Source organism: Bombus fervidus, chromosome 11 (genome assembly GCF_041682495.2).
Source record: "Bombus fervidus isolate BK054 chromosome 11, iyBomFerv1, whole genome shotgun sequence".
Classification (NCBI taxonomy): domain Eukaryota; kingdom Metazoa; phylum Arthropoda; class Insecta; order Hymenoptera; family Apidae; genus Bombus; species Bombus fervidus.
This window is the reverse complement of record NC_091527.1, coordinates 9,073,259-9,099,741: the sequence shown is the minus strand read 5'-3', so window position 1 is coordinate 9,099,741 and position 26,483 is coordinate 9,073,259. Positions and strand designations below refer to the sequence as shown.

The 26,483-nt window shown below is 34.8% G+C and overlaps 5 protein-coding genes across 18 annotated transcripts in view; 2 read left to right on the top strand and 3 right to left on the bottom strand.

Annotated features, from left to right (window-relative positions):
- Positions 1-22,994, top strand: part of Lbr (lamin B receptor) — a 47,912-nt gene extending 24,918 nt beyond the window's left edge. Inside the window, exons 1-10 of one of the 6 annotated variants that reach the window (XM_072012533.1) lie at positions 19,393-19,702; positions 19,948-20,122; positions 20,239-20,425; positions 20,508-20,642; positions 20,721-20,791; positions 20,866-21,229; positions 21,309-21,607; positions 21,685-21,938; positions 22,014-22,138; positions 22,223-22,994. In XM_072012533.1, coding sequence (XP_071868634.1) covers positions 19,973-20,122; positions 20,239-20,425; positions 20,508-20,642; positions 20,721-20,791; positions 20,866-21,229; positions 21,309-21,607; positions 21,685-21,938; positions 22,014-22,138; positions 22,223-22,506 — 1,869 coding nt within the window. In that variant the 5' untranslated portion in view covers positions 19,393-19,702; positions 19,948-19,972 and the 3' untranslated portion in view covers positions 22,507-22,994. Of the gene's footprint in view, positions 1-9,017; positions 9,135-19,392; positions 19,703-19,947; positions 20,123-20,238; positions 20,426-20,507; positions 20,792-20,865; positions 21,230-21,308; positions 21,608-21,684; positions 21,939-22,013; positions 22,139-22,222 lie in introns of those variants that run through there. The other 5 variants (XM_072012530.1, XM_072012532.1, XM_072012529.1 and 2 more) reach the window with 5 other exon arrangements.
- Positions 714-15,902, bottom strand: LOC139992036 (monocarboxylate transporter 9). Of its 7 annotated transcripts, none has more exons than XM_072012507.1 (12): positions 15,122-15,902; positions 14,911-15,024; positions 6,113-6,413; positions 5,890-6,033; positions 5,606-5,811; positions 5,299-5,527; positions 4,750-5,210; positions 4,433-4,661; positions 4,188-4,363; positions 3,884-4,106; positions 3,559-3,806; positions 714-3,483 (listed from the first exon to the last, which is right to left on the bottom strand). In XM_072012507.1, exons 2-12 carry the CDS (start codon positions 15,001-15,003, stop codon positions 3,334-3,336), a joined length of 2,460 nt encoding a protein of 819 aa, XP_071868608.1. In that variant the 5' UTR covers positions 15,004-15,024; positions 15,122-15,902; the 3' UTR covers positions 714-3,333. The 7 variants fall into 7 exon arrangements, with proteins under 7 accessions (XP_071868608.1, XP_071868607.1, XP_071868611.1 ...); XM_072012506.1 differs by having other exon boundaries at positions 14,911-15,044; positions 15,122-15,901; XM_072012510.1 differs by lacking the exons at positions 14,911-15,024; positions 15,122-15,902 and adding an exon at positions 13,938-14,155.
- On the bottom strand, positions 16,690-19,187 carry LOC139992061 (heat shock factor 2-binding protein). Its single transcript, XM_072012584.1, has 6 exons — positions 18,786-19,187; positions 18,436-18,622; positions 18,243-18,361; positions 18,056-18,160; positions 17,726-17,991; positions 16,690-17,658 (listed from the first exon to the last, which is right to left on the bottom strand). The coding sequence occupies exons 1-6, from the start codon at positions 18,840-18,842 to the stop codon at positions 17,337-17,339; spliced, it is 1,056 nt and encodes a 351-aa protein (XP_071868685.1). The 5' UTR covers positions 18,843-19,187; the 3' UTR covers positions 16,690-17,336.
- A 64-nt stretch (positions 22,995-23,058) lies between the features above and the next one.
- On the top strand, positions 23,059-24,187 carry Psmg1 (Proteasome assembly chaperone 1). 2 transcript variants are annotated; one of them, XM_072012607.1, is made up of 5 exons: positions 23,059-23,273; positions 23,345-23,409; positions 23,506-23,669; positions 23,742-23,937; positions 24,005-24,187. In XM_072012607.1, exons 1-5 carry the CDS (start codon positions 23,176-23,178, stop codon positions 24,184-24,186), a joined length of 705 nt encoding a protein of 234 aa, XP_071868708.1. In that variant the 5' UTR covers positions 23,059-23,175; the 3' UTR covers position 24,187. The 2 variants fall into 2 exon arrangements, with proteins under 2 accessions (XP_071868708.1, XP_071868707.1); XM_072012606.1 differs by having other exon boundaries at positions 23,060-23,273; positions 23,345-23,424.
- Cyck (cyclin K) lies at positions 23,824-26,440 on the bottom strand. Of its 2 annotated transcripts, XM_072012577.1 has the most exons (7): positions 26,346-26,440; positions 25,917-26,155; positions 25,699-25,830; positions 25,445-25,608; positions 25,183-25,355; positions 24,952-25,098; positions 23,824-24,851 (listed from the first exon to the last, which is right to left on the bottom strand). In XM_072012577.1, the coding sequence occupies exons 2-7, from the start codon at positions 26,133-26,135 to the stop codon at positions 24,454-24,456; spliced, it is 1,233 nt and encodes a 410-aa protein (XP_071868678.1). In that variant the 5' UTR covers positions 26,136-26,155; positions 26,346-26,440; the 3' UTR covers positions 23,824-24,453. The 2 variants fall into 2 exon arrangements, with proteins under 2 accessions (XP_071868678.1, XP_071868679.1); XM_072012578.1 differs by lacking the exon at positions 26,346-26,440 and having other exon boundaries at positions 25,917-26,168.
- Between the last annotated feature and the right edge of the window lie 43 nt (positions 26,441-26,483).

Sequence of the window (26,483 nt, the reverse complement as noted above, 5' to 3'; positions counted from 1 at the left end):
ACGGTGGCGCTTAAACGAAAGTGTAAGTTTACTTAAGGTAGGTCGCGCCAAGAATATACGCCTATTGCACGACGAACTCTCGTACCGTTCCTTCGGAACGGACGGAGCAAGGGAGATGGAAAAGAGATCGCTCCAAAGTGATGACGTTCTACGATTCACCGGATCATTTGCCTGCTCCTCTCCTTTTTTATATATGTATATGTCTTATAAAAGAACGGGGAAACCATCGGTCGAGTGCGAAAACGTTTCTACAATTTCGTGTTTGCCAGATACGAGAGCCTTCGAACTTTTTGGCTTGGCCTTTCACTACACGCTGATTTGATCCTTGATATTCAAACGTCCCGCCTTCATAGACGTTACAAACATATATATATATATAGTGTAATTTGGAGCACTTCTTTGAAAATATATATATATGTATGTATGTATATTATATTAACTTATTCCAAAGAAACGCTCAAAGTTACACCCAGACAGTTTTAACATTAAGGAGAAATAACTGGGAAATGTTGGTTTAATGTTTGCAATAACGTAGTCGTATTTATTCCTTTTGTTTTCGTGTGGACGGTAAATCGCAAAGTTTCAATGGCAACGTTTTGTTGCAAATACGTGGGGTATTTACGATATGCGGCAGATTGGGAAGAAGAGTCGAATCGTTAAGGGTTCGATGCCGACGAACCATCGTTACGATCGCTGACAATAATGCAACCTGGTTGACGTATTACAATATTTTATTGCTAATAATTTACTGCGTATTCGTGATTTACATGCGGCAAGAAAAATAACGTGAAAACGCACGGAGAATAGTCTGCGAACCAAAACAACGTACGATTTAAAAAAGCGAGCGGGGATACGCGGATACTCGTACTTTAGCGCGAGTATCGTTCGTGGGAACTATGGGAAAATATGTACGTATTATTAATAAATAAACAAGTCAACGCAATATTTCAGTAATAAAAATTCATAATTCCTCTTCAATTTCAATAAACGTCGCCTAATACATTTGTCCTTCTTTGTACCATAGCATATATACTTCACTTTTTTTTTTCTTTTATTGTTTTCCTTTTTTAACATATGCACAGGATTAAGTGCGCATGTGTGTTGAAACGTTCGTTTATATATATGTATATATATACGTATATACATGTATACATGCATATATGTATATGTATATGTATATGTATATATATATATATGCATCTATTATGCACACACGACACACGCATACTTTGCGTATCTCTACTAGAATCCCGCCTGTTCTTACTAACATACATACATACGAAACATGCGCATGCGAAATGTCACATGAACACGCGCGTCGATATTATATATACTCTATATGTGTGTTAGTGTAACTGGTAGCACTTTTGCCGCAACGACACGCGTGCACACATATACCTTTTCGACTTAATAACATGTATACATTATATTCCAATTCAAATCACAAAAACACGGTTTCCTGTACGACAATCGTGAGAATAAAAATAAGTGTCGCGATAGTTGTACTAATTAATATAGTATAATAATAGTAGTAATAATAGTAGTAATATTAATGGTAATAGTGATAGCAGTAGCAGTGATGATAATAGCACTGTTGGTATATTTCTCTTCCTTTTGCTTTTTATCCATAATAACGGTTCTTTCCTCCTATTTTTTTTTTTTAAATCTTCCGAGTCTTATGCATACGTCTCGATAATTAATCACCGTAGCCGCTTACCAATAATCACCGTATATACAATGTACATACAAGTATAACATTTGTTTGTATGCCGTTTAACAAGATTTACAATAATCTTCTTTTGTCGTTCATTATGTGTATATAAATATATAAATTTATATAGTCATACATAAACTTATATATTTATACTGATCATAGGCGCGTATGCGTTTGTGAATAAAAAGTATTATATTTATGTAATTGAATAACATTCTCTCTACTCTCGATAATCAATATTTAATTAGTTACTTACATGTGTAAGCGACACGACAAACTACAGCTGTCGAGTACGATTCATGAAAACGAGAATCGAACAGCACGTGTATTAGTCGAGAATTAGTTTGTGTTAATTAATATGCAACTATCGTTTCGCATTTCTTCCCGACAGTAAATTCTCGTTTAACTAAAAAAGAAAAAACTATTAATTTACACAAACTAGATACGTCAGACGAGTTGTGTCCTTTTATACATTAAGTAAAATAAACATTCTAGCTGAATATCATTAATATATTTAATTAATCTCTACCTAACGTGTTATTTGTTCATATAATCAATATATTAATACAGGGACATACGGTAATGAGGTCCCGAAACAGAAATCATTTTCTATTTGCCTAGTTTCGAAATTCGTTATACACTATTTTACAATTGCCTATATAATTATTTACAATTCTTTCCGCAATAGCGAATCTATCTGTATGTCGCTTAATCCACAGTTTCTTCACTTATAATATGTATATACATTTGTTGTGTATGCAAGAAAAATATTTCTCTGAATGTAATTTAATTGGAATTATACATATCTTTGGATCGTGACCAAAAATAGATTTAAGTAACAACTTGTAGGTGGGGTATTCTCGATTAAGAATGGTCAATCATTGCGTGAATTGTCCACGTGTGCAACCTTAAAAGTCAAATGCGATACGCGCTAACGTAAATAACACGATAAGTCGACATAGTATAACAAACGTTTCTTTCGTTGTGTTCGACAAGTAAAACGTAGTTCAAAAAGTAGAACGCGGCTAAGTATCCTTAAAAAGTACTATAATGAAGATAAACAAGCCTAAAGGAGAGAGCCAGTCGCAAAATATTGAGATTGACCATTCTTATTCTAAATCATAATATTTATCACTTACGACGAAGATTAATATTCTTTCAACATTACTTCGATATGCAAGTGCAAAAGCATTTTTTTCACTTTTTCATTATTTTTTATACTGATCGTTCTATACTGATTAAGTTAATAAATTCTTCTATCTATTATCTACTATTGACATAGGCAAATGAAGTTTTCCACCTGATGGCATTTTTTACATTGTTACACGTGTTTGTTTGTTTGTTTGTGTGTTTGTGTGTGTGTGTGTGCGCGCGCGCGCATGTGTGTGTAAGATTTATATTTATATTTATATATTAGTTTCATAAAAAAAATTAGGTATATAATTGCAAAAATTCTAAGTACATCAAAAATACCATCAGGTTGTACTCATTAATTTGTGCTTTATCCATTAGAATGTATAACGAAGAAGTACCTTTTTCAGACCTTTTAGAAGCAACAGCCCTATCACAGTGTGGCTCGGAGATGAAGGCTATTTCTTTCTCCTTATGCGGACCAGACTTTATAAAACGGACTCTATTTGTTTAATTTCCTTCTCGGGTGGTTCTTGTGGAGATGGTGCAGTTTCTACGATTTCAGGAATATCTTCTTCGTTCTCTTCTTCGATATCTTCATCAATTGGAGTCAATGTATCTAATATCACAGGCTGAGTCTGTAATAGAATTATTCTTACTCGTTAATATACGGTACTCTAAATAATGTTTATTACTTGTTACTATATATCTACCTGCGGCGTTGTGCACCGTTTCATAGCTGGCGCCATGAAACTAGTAACTGTGCTTATAAGGAAGAAAAATCCTGCCATAAAGAATGGGATACTGTAGCTTTGTGTTGCGTCATAAACGGCACCCGCCAAAGGTGAACCAATGATAGCTGCAGCTCCTCTAAATAAGATTAAAAGACCAAATGCATTGGTCAATTTGTCTAGCCCTAAGAGATCTACCAAAATAATCGACGTCAAAGAAATATATCCAGCTGAAATATTACACAAACATATAATATCGAAGCAAACAATGAGATCCATAATAACATTTATTAATTTCAATACTTACATATAGCTATACCGAAGAGAATGCTCATAATGATATAAGCAGGATAAGAATGGCAAAACGGTATCGCAGCTACAGCAACTGTCGATATAATTAAACAGATGTTGTTCAATAATAGTGAATCTACTTGTGGAAAATCCGCGATATATCCACAAGCTACACGGCCCAGAGTATTGGTAATTCCAATTATAGATACTAAATATGACGCAAGAGTCTTGTCAATATTCTAAAAACAATTAACATTAAAAAACAGATCATACAACAAACAATATGTAGTAAAAATAATATCTTATAATCTTTAACTTACATCTAAGACTGCAGCGTCTAATAAATATACAAACGGTACGTATAATCCAGCCATTCCAAATACATTACTGATACCAATTAAAAGGAACACTGGATCCTTTAGTAAAGATAGATCCATCATCGTTGACAAAGCTTCTTTAAACGATTCAGGTAATACCAAACAGGGACATAGAGGTTCTGTAACGTTTACTATGTTTTAATAAATGTTTATGAATAGTTATATTTGTATTTTTTTGAATTACTCACGTTGAGGCGCCTTTTCAATGTCGGTATCCTTAACATCTCCACGTACGGATTTTGATAATGAAATAACACTTTGACGATAATTTGCAAGTGATTTCTGACTCTGATATTCTGGTAAATTAACCACACTGCCACTGTAAAATATATCCTTCCGCGATAGTGGTCGAATAATTTGTGGTTTCTCTTTTGGTATACTAGATTTGCTGGTAGTAAAAGTAATACTTTCGCCATCCTGTAAAACGCATCATTTATGATATAGCTTAACTGTCTTTTTTTTTTTAATTAAGTATATTTTTAAAAACTCATGCTAAAACACGTACTACATCTATTTCTGCATTATTATTCCGAGAACCCATAACGCTGCTCGTCGAAAGTCTTAAGTGCAAACTCTTTCTAATATCGCCATTAGAATTCAACGTTGTTCTAGAGTTCTTAATCGCACTAAGACTTGGTTTATATCTCTCGCTAGTGCTAGTTTTACGGATTCGATCGAAAAAGGGTACAGAGCCATTTTTAGGTAAACCTTGTACGTGAGTTGTAAAAGCAGGTTGAGAAGCATTTCTAGGAATTATCGGTTTGAATTCGCTTTCCGACTTTTCTGACATATCTTTTGTATCTTTGGTATCATCGATATTTTTTCTGCTTTTTGATTTAGTGGAAATACTCTTTAAGTCCATACTGCCACTATTACTAGTTGCTCCACTGGAAGAGTGTTCTTGTACTTTCACCTCCGATATAGTGGGCAGGGTTGGCACCGTTGGAACTGGTGTTAAAGGAGTTCCTTTAATATTACAAATAAATGAAGAACATCGTAAAATACGGTGGTGTTCGATCGTCAATATAGTTAATTTTAAGACAGATTTTCTTACCAGGCACTAATTGGTCTAAATTGAAACTGGAATGAACACCAGGATCAATGTTAATAGGCATTTTCATTCTTTTCTCCATAGATCCATCAGGCAGTTGTACCATAAAATAAGAACCTCCGATACTTCCACGTTCCATTTGAAATCTTTTTTCTTCCGCCATTCTTTGTAATAATGGTTTAACGGAAGAAGCTTTTGGATATTCTAATGGCCTCATCATCGCACCAAAAACCTGTAATTTTTCTGTTGTTGTTATCAAATATACGATCTATGTTGCAGAATGTCTTAGAAAGCTAATAGCTACACTTACAGCACAATTTAAAATAAGACCAGCCAGAATTAAATTTGCTCCTTTCCAATTATATGCTTCTAGTAACATTGTTACAAGAGGTGGAAATGCAAATGTGCCAAATCCTGAACCACATACAGCAATGCCTGTAGCTAGAGATCGTTTAGTTTCAAAATAATAACCTACACAAACTACTGCTGGTAAATATATTAGACCAAATCCAACTCCTGAAACAGCATAATTATTATAGCATAATCAAGATGTAAATAAGTAAATCAGATTATAATCCAAAATATTATACACACCTCCCATAACACCATAAGTCATCATAAGCATATTTACACTGGTGGAAAATGTTGAAAGTACAAATGCTGCTGCACCTAAAAAACTTCCTGCCATACATACTGCCCTACATCCATACTTATTTGTTAAAGCACTGACAACAGGTCCTAAAAATATATTGAATCTTTTTAACCAAGACATTATAAAGCTTGAAAGAAAGATGATATTTATAATAAAGAAATTTACCAGCACTGAGGTACATGCCAGATAACAACGAGCCAACCCATGCAGTTTTTCCTTTTCCTTCTCCAAAATATGTAACAAATTCTCCCAGAAAAACGCCAAATGTATAAGCAATACCATCTACTATCATGTTACACATGAATGATGCAAATACCACCACCCATCCATATCCACCATCAGGTGGAGGTGGTATATCGTGGTATTCGCACAGTGAACCTCCTTCATCTTCTGGAGATGCTTCATCACTAGCTCCATCAGTGGCAGTTAATCTTGCATGCTCTTCTACAGAATATTCACTGTCCGTCTGTAAAATGGTACAACAACATTCATAAATTTGTAACTGATATACATAAACTGTTAACATTTCCTTATTTTTCTACATTTTCTCGAACATTATTCCAACAAAGTAATTCACCCTTCTTAGAAAATTTGAATGAATATTTGTTTTTAAATCTTGTTACATTGTAACATTGATATTTGTGTTTGCCTTGAGTAAAGTAGTGGCAGTTCACCTTGAATACTGCAATAAAAGCTTCGTTTCATGCCAATGCATAAATACATAGGCAGATTATAGATATTTCTATAAATGCCTGATTAACAGATTATTAAATAAGAATACTTATAGATTTCAGAAAATCATGCAGATTCAACTACAATTTTATGACATCATTTTTACGAGTGTAAATTACTTTTCTCCGTTGAAAATAAAATGAAATTATGAGAATGAAATGAAATAAATTGAAAAGCACGCTACTGCGGAAGATATCTTTTGGAGCGTAATGTGAGAACGCGCGGCCGTATTATAAGATGATCTCATAACGCAAACGTAAGCATAGATATGGCTACTGTGACTTAACCATTCCCTAAGGCTACGTTTATCCAAGGTAAAATAGCATTTCCTTTGAATCTAATAAAGAGGAAGCGATATTGATCACGCGATAAAACGATCGTGTTTAACGAAAATTCCTTAAAATAAGGAAATTTTAAGAATACTAGAGAAGAAGATAATACAGATCACATAAATGGAGTGTAATTTCATGCTTTCTTAATTCTGCTGTATTCTTCGAGTCATTTTCGACTCAATCGTGTCCTTCTATCGTTTCTTCACCTCGAGGAAAGTATAAAAAAGTCGTCAATGGTATTTTTAAAACACCTTCTTCAAGATATTTTAAGTCCTTCAACATGAGTGAGATTGGGATGTAAGAATTCGAGAATCGCAGCAACGTTATAAGAAGAAATATTTGTAAGGAATTTTTTTTTTATAGAAATGTCGAAGGATCGAAATAGTTCCGTACAATGACCTCAAGTATGTTAAAATTATTAAACGAATTTAAATATAGCGCTAGAGAGCATAGGACAGGCATATCGATAGGCTTAATAGTGACTTAGCTTAGCGGAATGGAAGGTCAACCCAATCAGCTGATCCACTGTCATTAGAATTGGCAAAGCGTGCGCCACCTAACGTCAAGGCAAACGAAGCTCGACCAGATCATTGTTTTCGACCTTGTTTCCGTGGCGGTCGGTGTCACATTCGCAACGGGTGCAAATCGTGCACACAGCCATGTAGTAGGTACATGGCTGTGCTGACACGTATACATATGCGTGTATGGTGTGCTAGCCGTACTCGGTTCGCGTTCGTCAGAACCTTCTGTGCGAAAGTGTAATTTATGTTGATTGTCAAGGCTAAGTCACGTGTCGTCCCCGAACCAAACTGGACAAACAAACGAAGCAATTACGACGAGAAACGATGTAAAACGGAACGAAACGAAACGAAACGAGAGTGCCTCGAAACTCGAGGCAAATCAGATCACCCAAGAATGAAGAGAACGAATCACGCAAGAGGCGCGTAAACGTGGTAGCACGCGCTTTACCAAATAGAGACAAATCTTCGAAACGTACCGTACTGATCTTTCGCACGCGACGCGAGCCGTATTGGCTGTACTGCGACTTGTTGAGCGACACGCGCGACATTCTACGATCGCTTTAATGTCACACTTCACTCGTTTCGCCGTTGGCCTCCGCACACTTATGCAAAGTTCTATTTTCGTAGAAGTGCGCGCAGCTGCGCGTTGTATGTTCTTTCTTTCCCGTGACTTTATCCCGTGGCAAGGTTTTACCACGCTGTGTCTCTTACGCGCGACTTTAACACACTCCCCCTGTTAGCGAATAACAGGAGTAGTAAGTATCAGTATCACTCGTCAAAATCCGCTGCCATGTCTTTCACACTCGCGCGCTCCCGTGTCAACTCTCTATTGTACTGCCATATCGCACGCCTTAGACCAATTAACGGATTGACGGTTATTCAACGGAAAGAACAGTGCGCAACGGCCCCTTCAAAAAAGTACACTTTTTTGTAAAGATTGAGAGTTCACGTTCTATCTTGTCCCTCGTTGCAGCGCACGACAACTGTACACAACGTATGTACGCGCGAGGTGACGCGTCTCAGCCAAGCTCAGATCATCAACAAAGTCTAGCCACGAGACATCGGATGCACGCGAACCAAATGACACTGTATACCTCGTAAATACGGCACGCGCAAATTGTCATGACAATTTTGCCGGCAGAAACGACTGGTTTCTACTATTGGACGTATAACTACTGCGTATCGCTATGCACTACGATGAATCTATTTATATACAAACACCGTAGTTATAGCCTTTCTTCCTCCAACGTCCACGAACAAAGTAACTTTGTTCTCTACGCGTACAACATTCTTTTCTCTGTCATCGTGAATGGCTTTGACAAATGATCTTTGATGTAGTGTAAAAATATGTAATGCTGAATGCGACGGAACAGCATGCAATGGTGTGTCAATAATACGACCACTCGATCGTCGATTTGGCGATTACGAACACGCGTGCAGTGCAAATGCAAATGCACTGTTCTGTTTACCACTGTTCTGTTTTAGGCGAAGTCGCGATGCACCAATGACTAAACAGCACAAGTCTCCGTTGAAAATTTAAGTACCCGCCGAACAAAAGAGCTGCTTACGACAACGAAAGAACACGGACCTCTCGTTGAAGCGGTAAGCGGTACTGATCGGTTGTGCGCGAAAAGTTAACCTATAAATGCGAGGCGTCTCACACGCGTCCCCTCCCTATCTCACAATTACGTGGCGCGACAACCAGACGACACTCGAATTTGCATCGTTCATGATTCTAAAAGAAGCCTTGAATTTTCACACGTACGCAGTTTTCGCCTATCGCGATTTGTTTTAATTAAAGCAAAATGCCTAATTTACATATTCTGCACTATAGAAAATACGCTTTATACAGGGCGCAACGGTTCGATACAAAATCTGTCTAAAGGAGAAAAAATCAATACGAGAACGGTTATAGTATTTAAAACGACCAAATTATATACCAAATTATAAACTTTCTCCTTGTTTTTCTCCATGTTGCAAATAACCGTACGAGCAGTTGATGCAATTGTAAACGATATAGAATTAAGGAAAGATGTTATATTTGAAGAGGACAAAGAAGAAACAGACAATAAAATGGCAGAGAATCGGTTTAAAAATTTCAACGGCCATTTCCATATAGCTATAGCATGGACAAGTGTATTTGATATAAAATGATTCGTGTCCTCGCGAAAGTGTTACATAAATGAAAGCTATAAAGCATTAACAAGCTGTGATCATGATGTAAACAGTACGAATCTATCGTTTCATTTATTTTTTATGCCTATAACAATTTTTCGTAGAAATGTCGTAAAAAAAAGGATATTCAAAATATTTATAGTATAAAAAATTTCAAATTGAACTGAAACAAACTTTAAATTTTTTCTAGCTAAGAAATTGCTCTAACCACGCATCTTTGTGATCGACAAAAAAAAAACTCGTTAAGTATTGCATTCCATTCACAAAGTCGAGATATGCTTGGTCGACAAAGGAGCACAAAAATAAGCAGCTCTGTGACACTGCGCTCCACGCGAGGCCAAAAACCTTTTCGTTGTTCATGTCCGTCCAACGAGGCAATGTTTGTATCAAGGGTTACTTGGTGCATTATTGGAGGAATTGCAACTCCGACTAACCAACACGTCGCAGCTCAATGTCACTCAGCTCTGCGCGGATGATTCACATTTGGTATAATAATGGAGCGATCGACATGTTATTTCCTCTAACGTGCAACTACAGCAGCAGCTTTTGAACTTACGTTTAATGTTTCGACATATTGTTCCACGCTAGCCATTAGTCCGTACTTAATCTTGTAAGCCACGCGCTGTAGTAGCTTTTTTCAATATCAGGGGTAGAGGGACAAGCCTATCTTGTCACCCGAGGTTTATGCAATTTTTAGAGTTAGTTGTTTCGAGACGTTACCTCACTAAACAAATATTTGCTGGCAACGATCTCGTACTTTAGGAAGAAAGTGACAGTTCCCGATGCGGTGTTATTATCTGGTGGCTTCGAGAAATCATGTTCATGGTCGAGCGGTTGAATACAGTAGTGTTGCGTTAACTGGTCAGAATTTTGCTAGCCATTATTATCCCTGGCCAATTCTTCGAATTGATTTCGTAGTGCGATTCTCTGGACTCTCTTGCACAATAATATACAAACTAATAATATTAGTTAGTAATATTAATGAATCGACAATTTTCAAATTGTAAATTTTGTGTGTGTGTGTATTTTGTGTGTTGTGTATAGACTCCTTATTTATATTATTAAACTAAATGTGTAAGAGTTTATTTGGTTTACAAGGAAATATTACCAAGGTCTTTGGAATTTTATTTAAAATAGTACACTATGTGAAAAATTACTTAAACAGTTTGATTCTCTCGAATTCTATCTTTTCTTTGTTCCAAACATCTGTTCGAAAATATCTCGCACTCAACAAGGAAGAGAGATACTCGAGATTTCGTAAAAATATACCTCCCTCAATAACTGGACAGATAAGGTCCCAACCCGTGGCCAGTTAGCGAAGCACTACTGTAGCCATACGGGAAACATCGTACATCGTAAAGTGACCATCATATCGTAGCGTGACGCGCGCACTAATAATCTAAGTTGATGCTTACACTGGCATGAAATTAATCTTGCACGCAAAGGAGGTTACCAATATATATATAAATATATATATATATATGTATATATCATATGTCGTGTTATCAAGATTATCGACAATGTACATGAAATCTCGATTAATCGATCGTCATTTAACGATGACCGTCTCCACGAAAATCACCGAACAATCGAATTACAGCGAACACAAATAAGAGAGCTGGCGAAAGGAGGCGGGGCGATGAGGCAGGAGGGCACTAAGTAAACATTCTGAAGATGATCTCGAGTCGATGTATAACAGTGGTGGAAACACTCGAAGAATCAGCACCGATAAAAGGGATAGGTAGATGGGAGGAGAATGGTACCACTGGTATATAACGTCGATCACGCGAGAGTTACTGCTGCAACATGCTACATTCCACTGGGTGTTCTCTGTGCTCGTCTCTACGCACGAGTACATTTATGAATTAATTAGATAATAACCAACGACAATTAGCGTTGAAGGCACGATACATGAAAACACCATCTGCTTCTGATCTCCGTGGAAAAATTAGCAGGCAGAAACAACGGCACGATACCGTTTTATAAAATACAATCAATTCGTAGTATTTGACGAAATAATAGCGACGGAAGAATTCTATTTATCGAAACAAAATGTGTATTATATAAATGATTTGTCAGCCGACGAGTACTATCGTAATTTCTTTATTTTTCGCTCGAAATAATTACGAATCAATCGATTTGAACAACAACAACGATCGCGCATCTTTTTTTCGAACTTCCAATTATAAAGCTTTCGAAACATGCAGAAACGCAGATAACATCAATAATTTAAAATAATCGCGAGAACATCTGGTCCTCGTCTTCTCGGAAATGTTAACGGCAGCAGTAGCTTAAAATGACTCAGAAACCATAAATGAGAGCTACATCATGATATTTTCTCGATTTGCAACAGGCCATTGTTTACGACGATGCTAGCCCCTTCTTCGTTGTCTCAGTTTGCTTAGGACCGCGAGATACCAGGAGCTGCGATAAACGCATGAACATAATAATCGAGAAAGGAAGAGCATGTTCCCTTTGCTGAATGAATCACATCGTCTGACAAGAGTATACGCTTTAAATTATCATAACCTCACCGGATTGATATTTTTTCTCCTTTTATCCGCGCGTATTTATTATGTCGCGATAAGCTGTTCGGAAAATTTATTGAAAAGATTAGAGCGCTGTAGAACTGCTGAACAGCAGTTCTTACGAATTCGAAGAGACGTCGATATCATTGATATTACAAACGATGCAATCCAACCTAATCGTACTTACTTAATCGACTGGAAGGAAATAGGGAAATTAACTACTGTTCGTAATCGCGATTATTAATCACCTATTTCTTCCGTACATGATTATAAAGATTAACTGTAGCGATCATGTTCATCGATCTTTTTAATCATTCTTAGCAAATTAATAATAAAGGCCAAATGTGAGCAATTCGTTTATCAATTATTGAGCGCAATTTATTCGCGTCGATTACAGTGACTCACAAAAGTATTTCTCGCTTATCATAGAAAACTTTTATGAATATATTATACGTGTTATACAAGAGGTTTTGAAACTTCATCGACAATGAGATGAGACATAGCATACGGTAAGACATTGTATTTCGTACAATACGAATACTGTTGAAAATGACTTCATTAAATAATCAACTACTCAAATATTTTCGTAACCTTTATAATGTGTACGTTTAGAACAAATATCTTATAACTTGTATATATGTATATTTTGTCATAACCAACATAATCATGATGACATGTTTCAGAATGTTTTGTAATATAATAAATATACGTAACATATTCGTAAAAGATTTTAATAGTATGTGTTGAAATATATTCGTAAGTCGGAGTATGTTCGTTTAAACAAGAAGGCCTTCGATAGAAGCAATCAGATTCATGGACACGTTTTCCTACTTACGACCTAACGCTCTTGGGCCGAATAGCCCAAGGATAAGGGAAATACTCGACATCGATACAGTACGATAACGAATTCAACAAACACTCAAAAGATAAGATGTTCGCACGTAATAAAATACATCTTAATCCATGGCTCGACACCAATCCATTGTAAACTGGCACGTGATATGGTCTATGTCTGCAAAAAAAGTAATAACATCCACAGACTACACCCAAACGTAGAATCTCGTACGCGAAATCTGTCTCTGTAATGTTACCGGCAATATATCGATGGGCCATTCGTAAACGTGTATTACCGATGTCTTAGATAGGTAGAAGAAAACACCTTCACTTGTCATGATTGACTCGACCGCGTCGCACACTTCGTCATTTGATTCTAAATCCTCCATAATCTGTGGTAATCACGATCAACGATATTTGCCGAAAATATAACACCCCGTGAGACTTGCCAATTAAGGATCTGTATACACGCGAAGAAGAGAACACGTTCAACACCGTCTGTCGCCGTCGTTCCGCTATTTATTTAAATTGAATTTCGCGTTAAACCGACAAAACAATCGATTAGTATTGCTTCGACCTTCCCTAAGTTAGGCCACGTGCTGATACATCATGGCATACCGTTTACATTGAAATTCGATAGTTTGGATTCAAGGACGAGAAAGTTACGATTACCGTTTACATCGAACGCCATCGATGCATCGCAAGCATAATTGAACTTCGATTAGATATATCTGTTTATCTCGATGTGAAATTTTAACGACAACAAGGCGACGTCTACAATTACGATTAACAAAATACGGTACAAATAACGAAGACGATAAAATGTACACTTTTACATTTCGTTAAAAGACGAATCAATCTTACATACCTTATTCTTAGGCGACATCGCGAGATGCTGGCAGCAATGTCCTATTAAAATGAAGATGAATACACCCCCGTCGTGAATGAGAAAGCGAGTGAAAAAAAGAAAGAGAAAGAGAGATGGCGGGTCTTGCGCCACCTGAGTGGACAGCGTCCAGCTGCGGTATGGGAAACAAGCGATATGAAAATGCGCGCTGCTCAACCACCGGCTGACTTATCGCATCGCAGTCGTCAAGTTTGTCCGATTCCCCACTCTATGAAATATCCATCTCACTCCATTTTGCTTGCCAACTGTTCTCCGTGTATACTATCACTCGATTTGTTGGATGCTTCCCTCTTCGTTTTTACAATTTATTCCTCCATACGCTTATCCTTTTCTCATTCTCTTTGTTGCACTCGAAACCGACCATCTTCCTTCCGCTACCAGATTTACACACATCTCGCGATGCGAACACAGAACGCGCTGCTGCTGCTACCGATCTATCGATATGTACAAAATCCTAGCTATGTGTACGCCCTGATATTCCAAATATGCTCAAGATATCACGGTTAGATGAACATCTCCCATATAGAGGCCATGATATTACAAACTTTCAAAACAATGCGATATCAGCAAACGATAACAGCGGAAAGGCTTAAAATCTCTTTTACCGCAAAATTTTCGTAGAATTCGATACGATCAAGCGGAGGTTATTTTCTAAATTAAACAGTTCCGTGTGTTTCGTCACGAAAGGAGTTCTAGCGCAGATGCGCGAATACGTCTCTGTTTTATGACGAAAATAGAGTAGCAAATCGTAGCGTTCGGCTCACCCATTTCACGTGTTTTAAACAACGCTTCGGTTCCTTCGAGCTTTTTCTACGATGATTTTTCCACTGCCTTACTATACAGATATGAATTGAATCATGACATAAAGACTAAAAAATTAGGAAGCAAGCACGTGAAAAGAAGGACGATAGCTAAAAAGATGAAAGAAACTTACGACGTTATTGGCCATAGGTTTCGCCTTGATCTGCAGGCCATCATCGTCACCGATCTGCTCCCCGATCTGTTCACGGCTGCTGGCGGGGCCCATCTCGGCGCCGCGGCGCCCACCCTAAAGTTAGTTGTCACTATCTTCAACGAAATTGAAACAATCACAGCTTCGCGATCCCGTGTCCCCGTGGAACGAGGAACGAGATCAGAGCTATTACCAGCCGGATGACACCTCCTTCGGGCGGTCCGGTGCGCCCCCTTTCGAATTATGAGCTCTCCATTGGTGTTGCATGAACAATCCTGGAAGTCGTAGCTGCTCGGTGACAGCTTCTTCCGGACGATCACCGCGATCTTCTTTTTCTTCTTCCTCCCTCCGAGTTCCTCTTGCCCTCAGTCCATCGGTGTTCTAACGTACAATTATACTCTGAAGAGAAAAGAAACGGATCTTCCTCTTGTCGAAGGGAACGGTCGTCGAAGGATAATAGGTTATTTCTTCGGAGTGCGGTTAAACGACGGTCATACGTCACCGATCGTTTCTTTCCCCGGTGTTCCTCGTTACGATCAATTTGGCGAAACCACGACACGACGCCACCAATAGCACCAATTCCAGATCAGTTCGAACCCTCAACGATGACGAAGACGAGGACGACGATGACGAGGACGTAGCATACACCCCGCGCACGACCTAATCTACGGAATTTCGATCCACCTTCCAGGAACTTACTACGTGCCGCCTCCCCCAATCCGTTTCGTTCAATCGTTTGCGTTCCAGTGTAAAATTGTGAGAAAAAATTAACAACCACTCTGTCACCGTCCTCGCTGTTGTTCGCGTAAGTATATTCACGGTACAGCTAGATGATAGAGAACGTAAAAATTCTGTTGAAGAGAATTTTCTCGCAGACGATCCCGCCGCGGGTGGGTAGCGCCGCGGCGCCCCGGGATCAATAAAACGACCGCCCGGCCGTCGCCTTTCCTAGGTCCTGCCTGCCTGCCTGCCGTGATCTCCCGTTTACGCGACGCTGGACGTCGCGACGCGTACCCCCCCGCTGCTCTTCATACCGCGTCCGCGAACGCGCCGGACCTATGTGTAACACGCATGCGCGATCTTCTGTCGCGCACGCCCCCACGTGGTCTTACCCCACGAGCTTGCGCAGCTCGATTATCGACGCGACAGTTGGTCGGTATTGCATGCACTTATATCTAACCCTTTCGTCCTACCTCTATCCTCCTTTTTCCTATTCTTTTCCAATTTTGTCTATCTCTTCATGCGGGATAATGAAACATACAGATTTTTTCGAGTTACTATTTCTGTACGTGCCGCGTTTTTCTTTTTTTATTTCTCATGTGAATCAATGAATGAGATTTTCCTTATCACGAATCATAACTCATATCAACATTTCGTTCTGTGACAGATAATTCGATACAACAGTTTTCCAATTTTTCTCTTTAGTATAAAATGTAAACAAAGAATCGCGGTTATTTTTGAAGATCCATTCATATACTCGTCGAGTTCAAGAAATTTTTTTATTGAAATATAAAAGAAATCGGTTGGACTCGAAAGATGTAGCAAGGTTAACGACGAAGATAGTTTGTTTTCTGCTTCTTAGTGAAATTGGACTTTTTTTTTTTTTTGATATTTAGATTAATTTATTTACAAACATATAACGCGATCCACATCTTACTATATGTATCGATCTTGTTATATATCGATCCTACATGGTTGGTAGAAAGTTGCAGGTACATACTTACCTACTTTTGAACGATTCTATAGTTACGATTTAAAGCGTTCGTGTAATTATTTGATTTATTAGAACAGAAGTACATTTACGAGTTCAAAGCGTTCAAAGTTTGCCTCTTACAAATCAGATAACTGTAGTTTTATTGCAACTTTTGGAGTTGGCTCAATGAAATTTAGAATAGTATGTTTACCAATTATGTACCAATTATTTGCGTTAAATAAGCTTAACTCTGATATTTTCAATGAAATCTTTAATTTAAGAAAAACTACTTACTTTGCGTTTAATCACCGTTTTTTCGAGGTGTAAGTCCATAAAGTAAATAAACGTCGTGTCTATTGTATTAAAAACTACTTGTATAATTATTTTAATTAATCAGAAAATACTTGTGCGCTCGATTACGTTTTACTATTCAACCGTGTGCATAATCGATTTTGTACTATTCCGTATGTTATTCTACACAATTGCTTTTATTTTGTAGCTGTATAAGGCAGATCGATATTCGACAGTTCTCAGACTAGTCACGAACACGTTCTAAAGATATATTCTGTTGTTTGATAGCGACGCAATTGTAAAATAAAATCTTTTAATTCCCATTAATCTAAAAGATTAGTTACATAAACAAAAATTCCTTTGTTATTAACAAATTTCAACTTGAGCTTATCGAATGGAGAAGAAAATCCTGATAGTCACGCGCTCAATTCATACGAATAAATTTCTGTGAATCTCGCAACTGTTTTATCACTTGTTTCGCGACTGTACTCATTTCATTTTTGTTCGAAATAGCGATATCTTCTATTTTGCTGATCGGTAGGGTGGTGATTAAGTCTTGAATGTATTTGGGATTCGTTAAACCATATGTCATCGAATGCAACACGCGCAGACAGAGGAACTGTGTCTCATCTGGTAGCGAATTGTTCCTCAAATAACAATTTAACACGTCGCTTACTCGTGACTCGAAAAGATACTGCAGCCCGGTTTTATTCATACTGACATTATAAAATGTCATCAGCATTAATCTATAAGAGACACGGCACGATTAAAAGTACGAATGATTTGTTAATTTGCCGGTATTCGCAAAATTACCTCTTTAGTGATAAGGAACCTTGCGAAAGTGGCAAAGAGGGCATGAGTTTCATCATTTTTTGTACAAAAGCTCTACCATTCGGATCAGTTATTAAAAATTCACGTCCCTCGGGAGTTGCAGATATATTTGTTACAATGCCTAACAAGCCAATTATAAACTGATATTCGACGTTGCATGTGGGGGGGAAAGCATTTCGATAAGTGTTTATAAAAGCGACGAAACTTCCGTCTGTTATCGATAAAAATTCGCCGATCATGTGCTGAAACTATAATGAACCAATTAACGCGAAACTATACTGTCCATTGAATACCGGAATTAACAGTATTTACCCCAGAAAGCCAAACGTCGACAATTTCTGGAAGGCGAGACGCACGCCATGTTAAATTACCTAAAACTGCTCCCAAAGTTGCACAGTATGTACTTTGATTTAATATCTAGAGAGAGGGATAATAAACATATCTATTAACATAATGAATGCTAATGAATATTTTGTAAATTATATTATAGCCAAATCACTTGTTCTCTTAAGTATTCTATTTCTTCCTGTGCCTTTTTGTTTCTATCCACTTGCTGTTGGAGTTGACTGTGCAATTGTTCACACTTTAGTTCTATGGCTGAAATTTTCTCTTTCTCTTCTATGAACAATGAAATCATTAAAAAATGAGACGTTATTGTTTTCTTTTGAATAAAAAACAAACAGTATGTATACCCTTATTTATTAGATCAGTGAATGATTTTGGGAATGAAGAAATAAGATCCTGAATATTTTGACCATCTTCTATATTTAGTTTCTTTAAATCTATATCTAATCCAGAATTAACAAGTGCTTGTGGGACGTCTGTTACAAACTTATGGATGCTTTTTTCAACAATCTTTAGAGTATCATCCACAGAAACCTGAAAAATTTTAATATGTTTATATTACATGGATGCACAGTTCCTTTAGTATCACTACCTTTTAACAGGCTTTCATATTCTACAAATCTCAACATAGATATAAAAGGACCCATGTTAATCGTTCTTTAAACATCAAAGAAATATGAAACCAATGTGAATTTACCAAAAATTGCTTTTCATCTTCTAAATTTGTTTGTCTTTCTTCATCATCCTTGTCCATGATTTTTTAACTGAATTTTGTGTTGATGCAAGTAATTCTCATGTATGTTTAACGGATTGATATCAATGAAAATACTTCCAGCATGTTGACAACTGTCGTAACCTGCATGAAACATAAATCGTTACAGAAAGTGGGAAAATTCAAACATCAGCGCGGTACAATTTAAAACATATAATAAGTTCAGATATAGTTAATTTGTATATGTATTTTATAACAGATGATTTTTCCGTTACTTATAAATTATTTTCGATTGTAATGCCTTTTTCTCACAAACGACAAAAAAGATTAAAACTTTATTTCTTTGATTATAATTTCTTCAAATAAAAAAGGGATAAAAAATGTAATATTACATATTACTAATTTCAGTCAACATCTAGCCAAAATAAGTTTTGTACATGAGCGTACTCAAAGAAGCGATATATTTGATAAAAAAGATTATATTGCTAACAAAATAAAAGTGAAATTTCGTTCGATTTCGTTTTTTAAAGTTCTGAAATTGATATAAATATTTAATTTAAAGACATCTCTGTTTTAGAATAGGAATTGAGTTTGAGTTTGAATTTTACTTTTCTTTCGATACATTAGTGTTATATCAATATTGCTTTCCGTATGAAACACGCTTAAATCTTATCTTCTTTGTAAGGCCATCATAAGGTAACTGACACAACGGATGTAAGCATATATTTAGCCTCGCGTGGCCTGCATTTTATGCATCTCGGAACGCTATAGCGTGTGTGCGTCTTCGTGTTATGATGCAAAAAAAAAGCGTTAATTATAACCTTACGATTAGGAGTTCTCTTATTTTTAATTTAACTCGAATCTCATTAGAACATATTGCTGTAATCTGAGTAAAACTGCACGTAAGTTGTAAAACTGTATTGATTAGTATCTTTATATATTAGAACTTAATTCATGAATCGTTATTATACGACAGTTTTTGATCGTAAGAACTGCGAACAAAATTTCATTTACTGTGTAATATGAACAATAGTACAGTGTTTGTATCTTTTTCTTTTTTGTAGAAACAGTTATGCTATATAAAATTAAAGGTTGAACAACATATTTAATGCATTTAACTATTATATAACGTAACGATGTTTTACAGATCATTATTAATTTTTAGACACAATATGAAGTTTTCAGAAGGAGAAGAAGTACTTGCAAAACACCCAAGTACTGATAGATACCACAAAGGTAAAATATTAAGTATAAGAGGAGAACGATATAAAGTACAATTTGAAACAGGCATTGAACAGTATGTTCATTCAACTGATATTAAGGTACCTGTTTTGTTAAATTTAAACTATTTTATATATTTTAAATATTTAAATTTTCTCTATCTCTTTTTCTTTTTTACTACTTTTTTTCTTTCTGTATAATTTCTTCAAAATTTTAGATGAATAGGCCATCAAGAAGTACAACAAGAGCTAGTAGTAAAAGTAGAAAAAGTCCTACTAGATATTCATCACTCAGAAAATCTCCACGCAAACGTTCACCTGGAAGATCTCCATCTGTAAATAGGCAGTCTACAAGGACTCAAAAATTTGCAAAAATTTCTCTACCACGAATAGAAATACCTAGGGGTAAATATATTGTTACAAATAATCTGCTATTTTTTAACAATATTATTAAATGAATTGACATTTTTCTGCATAAAATGTATAGATATGCAGGATAATGGCAATACTGACAATAAAAAGGATATAAATGATGATGAACATTCTGTTGAATCAATGCCTCTTCAATCGCGATTGAGAGAACTAGGAACAGTGACGCGTAGATCAATGAGATTGTTATCTGGTACGCTAAAAACTGAATCAGATCATAAAATGGTTTTATTAACGAGAAATATTAATCGAGCTGTCTCACTTCCTATAGAAAGGAAGAGTCAAATGCATGATTTTAGCGTTGATATGAAGGAAAGGGGACATTCAGTACAAAGAGATCAAGTAAGATTTTTGTGTATTGATTATTGTATATTAAGATAAACATTCTATGTACATTTATTAATGTTTGACTTCAGGATTTATTAAAAACTATAAATTATGAAAAAGATGTAGATATAAATCCACAAGTAATAGAAAAACGAAAGAAAGAAATCAGCATGGTTAGTGAACCACAAGAATGGGGAGGATGGTTTGGAACCCTTTTTCTTATAGTTTTATCACCCGTGATAATGATACTACCGCAATTAATGTGTACAAAAGATGAATGTATACTTGGATATCCTAAGATACTAACAGACGTAACGTTATACGTAGATCTTAGAATTTTTACTGCATATTTAGGTCTCTTTTTATTTGTAATAATTTTTTCGACTATACCGATTGGACGAAAAATTGATGGACCACAAAATAGAATTGGAAGATTACAGTATCGTCTAAATGGTGGCTATCCAATATTTAAATTATTCATTTTAAAGAAAAATTATATGAATGAAATTATTATTTCGCATACTTCTTTTAGGTTTTTTATGCAGCCTTTTATCAGTAATCATATTTGCTGCGTGTATATATAAAGAATTAGAAGTCACTGATCTTATTATACAAAATTCTGTACAATTTTCAATTAGCGGTTGGATTCTTGGAACGATTTTATCATTATTATTATTTGTAAAGGGCGGCAAAGCTCCTGTAGCTAATCTAAACATATATGGATCTACTAACAGTGTGATATATAATTTTTGGCAAGGGAGGGAAATAAATCCACGAATTGGTCCTGTGGATATCAAAATAAATCTTTTTCGGACTTCCATGATAACAATAGTAATAATCATTCAAAGAGTTTCCTCATCTGTAGAAATGTATATTATAAGATATGCATGATTTTATTTGAATTACAGATTCTCATAAATTTGTCCATTGTGATAAAAACAATTGAAGAAACGGAAACGTATAGTTTAGAGCATCTTAACATAGGTGTTGTGTTAGGAACTTTACTGCAAATAATTTATGCGATGGACGCACTCTTCTTTGAATCTGCAATACTAACGACTTTTGAAATAATGTATGAAGGAACTGGTTACATGTTATGTACCGGTTATATGATGTACCCATTTTTATTGGCTCTTACAACAAAGTACATGTTATATCACAAGTAAGTACTAAGAATAAAAAATAGCAGTACATCATGCCATTGAAATTTTATTGAAACGTGTTTCTTCAATTTTAGAACACAATTCACTTATCTGTTTGTCTTCCCTATACTTGCGTTTATAATTGGATATTTGCTATATAGAATTAGCAATTTACAAAAGAACGAGTTTAGAAGAAATCCCTTATCTCCATCATTAATGTGTAAATACAAAATCATCTTACATTTAAATCAATATTAACATTACAAAATTAATTTTTCATATTATTTGTACATTTATTTTGTAGACTTAGAAACCATATCAACCACCCGTGGTAAGAAGCTTATAGTATCTGGATTATGGGGTCATGTAAGACATCCGAATTATTTAGGTGATATAATAATGTGGTGGTCAATATCGTGTATAAGTTTGGCACATAATATTTTGCCTTATTATTATGCAATTATATGTACAGGATTGTTGATACATAGAGCAAGAAGAGATAATGAACGTTGTAAAATGCGTTATGGTTTAGCTTGGGAACAATACACGTCACGTGTTAAGTACATGATTTTATATCGTATATTTTAGAATATAATATGTAGAGAATATTAGCAAGGCTACCTTTAGATACCAAAATATGTTATAAAATATGTACCTTTAAAAACTGCAATGCTCATTATTTTATAGAATATTTTAGTCATATTAGAATCGCTATATAGAATCCATATACACACGCAACACACACGTGAAACAACAAATAGGGTCCAAATCTGTGGAATATGAAACCAAAAGGAATGATTGTATATCATTAAGCACTAAATTTAAGCATGTCATTTCTTTAATTCTTTAAAGCAATGAACAAAGTGTGATTATCAAAACAGTACATTTTAGACATAATTAAGAGACATTGTTGATATAAATATATGTAATATAAAGTATATTTCTATTATAAAGACAATTACGTGATGTAAAGATAAAACATGATGTAATGAACAAATTGAAGTAAGAATTTTTATACTTTTTATACAGAAATGTACAATTGACAAATAAATAATTTTCTAATAGCTGCGTTAAAATTATATAAGGAATATTTGTTTTTAATTATATTCAAAATTTAATGTTTTGAAACGCAATCGTCTGTATAATTTTTTCCAAGGTTGTTGGCTAGTATGGCTGTGACCTGTGACACGGCAATAAAAGTATTCTCTTGCAAACAGGAGATGTTTTAAAGTGGTTTCTATTAACTTTGTTGATAAAATGGCAAGTTTTTTCGGTGAAGTAGTATTTCCAGTTTCAAGAGCGTTTTGGGACGATGAAGATGAAAATAAAGCTACTGACTGTTCAGTTAATCAACCGTAAGTCTTATTTTAGTTAAACATAACCTCTCAAGTTAAGTGTCTCAAATACTTTTTGGAATATATTTCAGCGAATTTTTTGTTCAATGGTTAAAAACAAAACCATCCAGCATTGATACTTTAATTGTAATTGAAGGTGAAATGTTAATCGGTAATATATACTAATTTAATTAATCATATTATAATATTAAAAATTTAAGATTTGTTATAAATGGTTTTAATGATATTGTAGATTTTGTAAAAGAGTGTTTGTGCCCAAACTCAGAAGAAGTATGTTTCGTGGAAGATGAAAAACAAAAAAAGATATATACAATTTATCAAGTTATTGATGATATTTATTTAGGTGTTGTATCTCCACATTTTGATGTAAAATTGTCAGGCAAATTTGTAGAAAAGGTAAGAAAATTTAACTTAAATTATAAAGTATATAATTATAGTAATTTGCATTAATTTTATTAAATTTATTAGATGGGTGATATTATATCAAGTGCAAAAAGTATAATTTGTATAACATGTTGTCATATATCAAATTTCAAGAAGAAGGATATACCAACAGTACCTTCTTTCTTAAGGATGTTGACTACAAAAAGTGGAGAGAATATTTGCAAATCGAAAGAGCCATACTTAGAGCAGCCAAATATTATATATGGAGTAACAGCAGGAGGTTAATATTCAAATAATACAAACTATATTTTCAGATAAAAGTTTATTAACAAACATATATGTTTCAGTATTGTCATATGCTCAAATTATGGAACTACCTTCAGTTTTGTATGTTTTATATACAGACAGTAATGTATTGGACTCATTATCTGCAGAACCGCTTTTAAAATTATTAGCAAATTATGCACCATTGCATACTGTTACATTTTCTGGAAAAAACTTTTTTAATAAAGGCAATCTTTACATGTAAATCTTTGACTGACTTTCTCTTAGAAGTTTTGTATTTATATTTCTTTATTTAAATTAGGAATTGAAACACGTAAATATTAATAATATAAAAACTTTATAATTAAATATTATTGTTAATTGTATACTGTACATATTTACAATATTTACAAGACTTAGATTACAAGACAAGATTTAACTATTACCTCTTTGATAATATTAACTTCAATTACAATAATGGCGTTTACACACAAGCAAACATTGCATATCTAGTCTTCTAAATTTCTATGTGTTAAGGTTGTGGTGGATAATACGTACGCGGTGTAGGTGCTGGAGGTACTGGATTATTTGGAGGGAAGTATGACGCGTTTGTAGGATAAGGATATGGTTGAAACGGTGTTGGGGTTGTAGTAGATGTAGGTGGTGCAGGTCTAATGGTACCAGAGGAACCCATATGATGCATTGGTGGGACAATGTGATTCATTGTGTTTACAGAAGGTGGAGGTACAGAAACATTTGCTGGAGGAAACGCTGGGGGATAATTGATATTACTATGTGCAAAATTGGTCGGATATGTTTGAAAATGCGTTGGCACATCCATTGGTTTTATTGCATCTGTGGTATCTGTAGTTAAGCATCCATTTGCAGAGACTGCAACTGCTTCAACTTTAGTAGCCTTTCCTGGTGTAACTATAATTTGATATTAATACAAATATTAATTAAATTAAATTTAAATTAAAGATTAAAATATAATTTTTCGTCACAAATAAGACAATTTTCATGTACATACCATTTGGTGTAGTAGATGTTGATTCTGTGGAAGGTGTTATTATAGCTCTGTCTCTACACGGCTCATTAGATGGTGTTAAAGGTGGTGAATCTGGTGGTTTTGTGTTATTTGCTTGTGAATACAAATCTAATACTTGATGACATATATCTGAAAAAATAAATCAGATGTACTTTTCATATTGATATATTCTAAAGAATGGTTTCTTATTAGGCTTCCTTCTAGACTTATTACCTTCTAGAAGATCCATAGTAACATCCTCAACAAACATATCCCACCAACGTAAATGTTTTGGTAATCTTCCATTCCAATCTACCACTTCAAATTTGCTAAGCTTCCCTGCCAAATACATGAGAGCAACAGCAATAATTTCTGGTTCCCACTGTAATGACAATGTTGTACACAAACTATAAAGGAAAAAGAATAAAGATTATATGAACTTTTTAAATCAATTTAAAAATAATAAGAAAACACTATAATATATATATATATACACCTGTCGTTAACAAATGTCCAAGCCATTTGAACCATCTTCTGCAATTTATTTTTATCACCTTTAAGGCATTTTGCATATTTTAGCAAGTAGCTGTATGGATGTTCAACTTGCAAATCAAACTTTATAGTTTGTAGTAAAATTCTTTCTAACGTTATAACCTCTTCCTAGAAGATTCATAAAAAGATTATTTTACAAATTACATTTCAAGGATATATATCCTTAATAATAATAAACTATATAGTTTATTGATTTACTTTTGGATCCTCTCCAAAAGTCATTAATTTCTGCTCAGTTAATAAAGACTTTGCAGTCTTAATTATATCTTTGCATTTTTTTGGGGTTTCTTCTACTTTGCCTGCTAGTAATAAACAACAAGATGCAGTTACCTATATGAGATTTAAAAAATAACATTAAATATTTATTTTTCTCAGATCAATAAAAAAAAATTTAATATTTATTATTAAATACTTACATATCTTGGAAAGTTTTTAAATGAATGAAACATATAGAATCTATGAAAGTAAACAACTCCAGTTGCCATTGTATTGTATCCTAAATCCATTTTGGTTCCTGTATCAATAATAAATCTGGCCCCTTCTTTCCTATATCTGCATTCTGTTTCGTAGTCAATTCCATCTTGAATGGATGGTGTATTTCGTAGCTCTTTCTTCTCATAATACCAGCACGGCATTTTTATTGGACTTTAAAAGACTAAAACACATAAGAAAACTTTACATAAATAACACTTCACTTCACTTCACAGGTTATATCACATTAGAATAAATCTTTTCTACACTGAATATAAGTTTACATAAATGATAATTTAGCAATTATTGTTACACAAAGAAATTTCTAAAAATTATACCATTCCATAAACTTTACAGTAGATTAGGATACTTACCAATGTTTGATGTTTAAGGTATTCTCTTTCTTTCACTTGTTTAGATGTTTTTATTATATATAATATTATGTTATATATATATCATATATACTTTTTACATTAATCCGTTTGAATTGTTTATTATGAATAAGAGTAAAG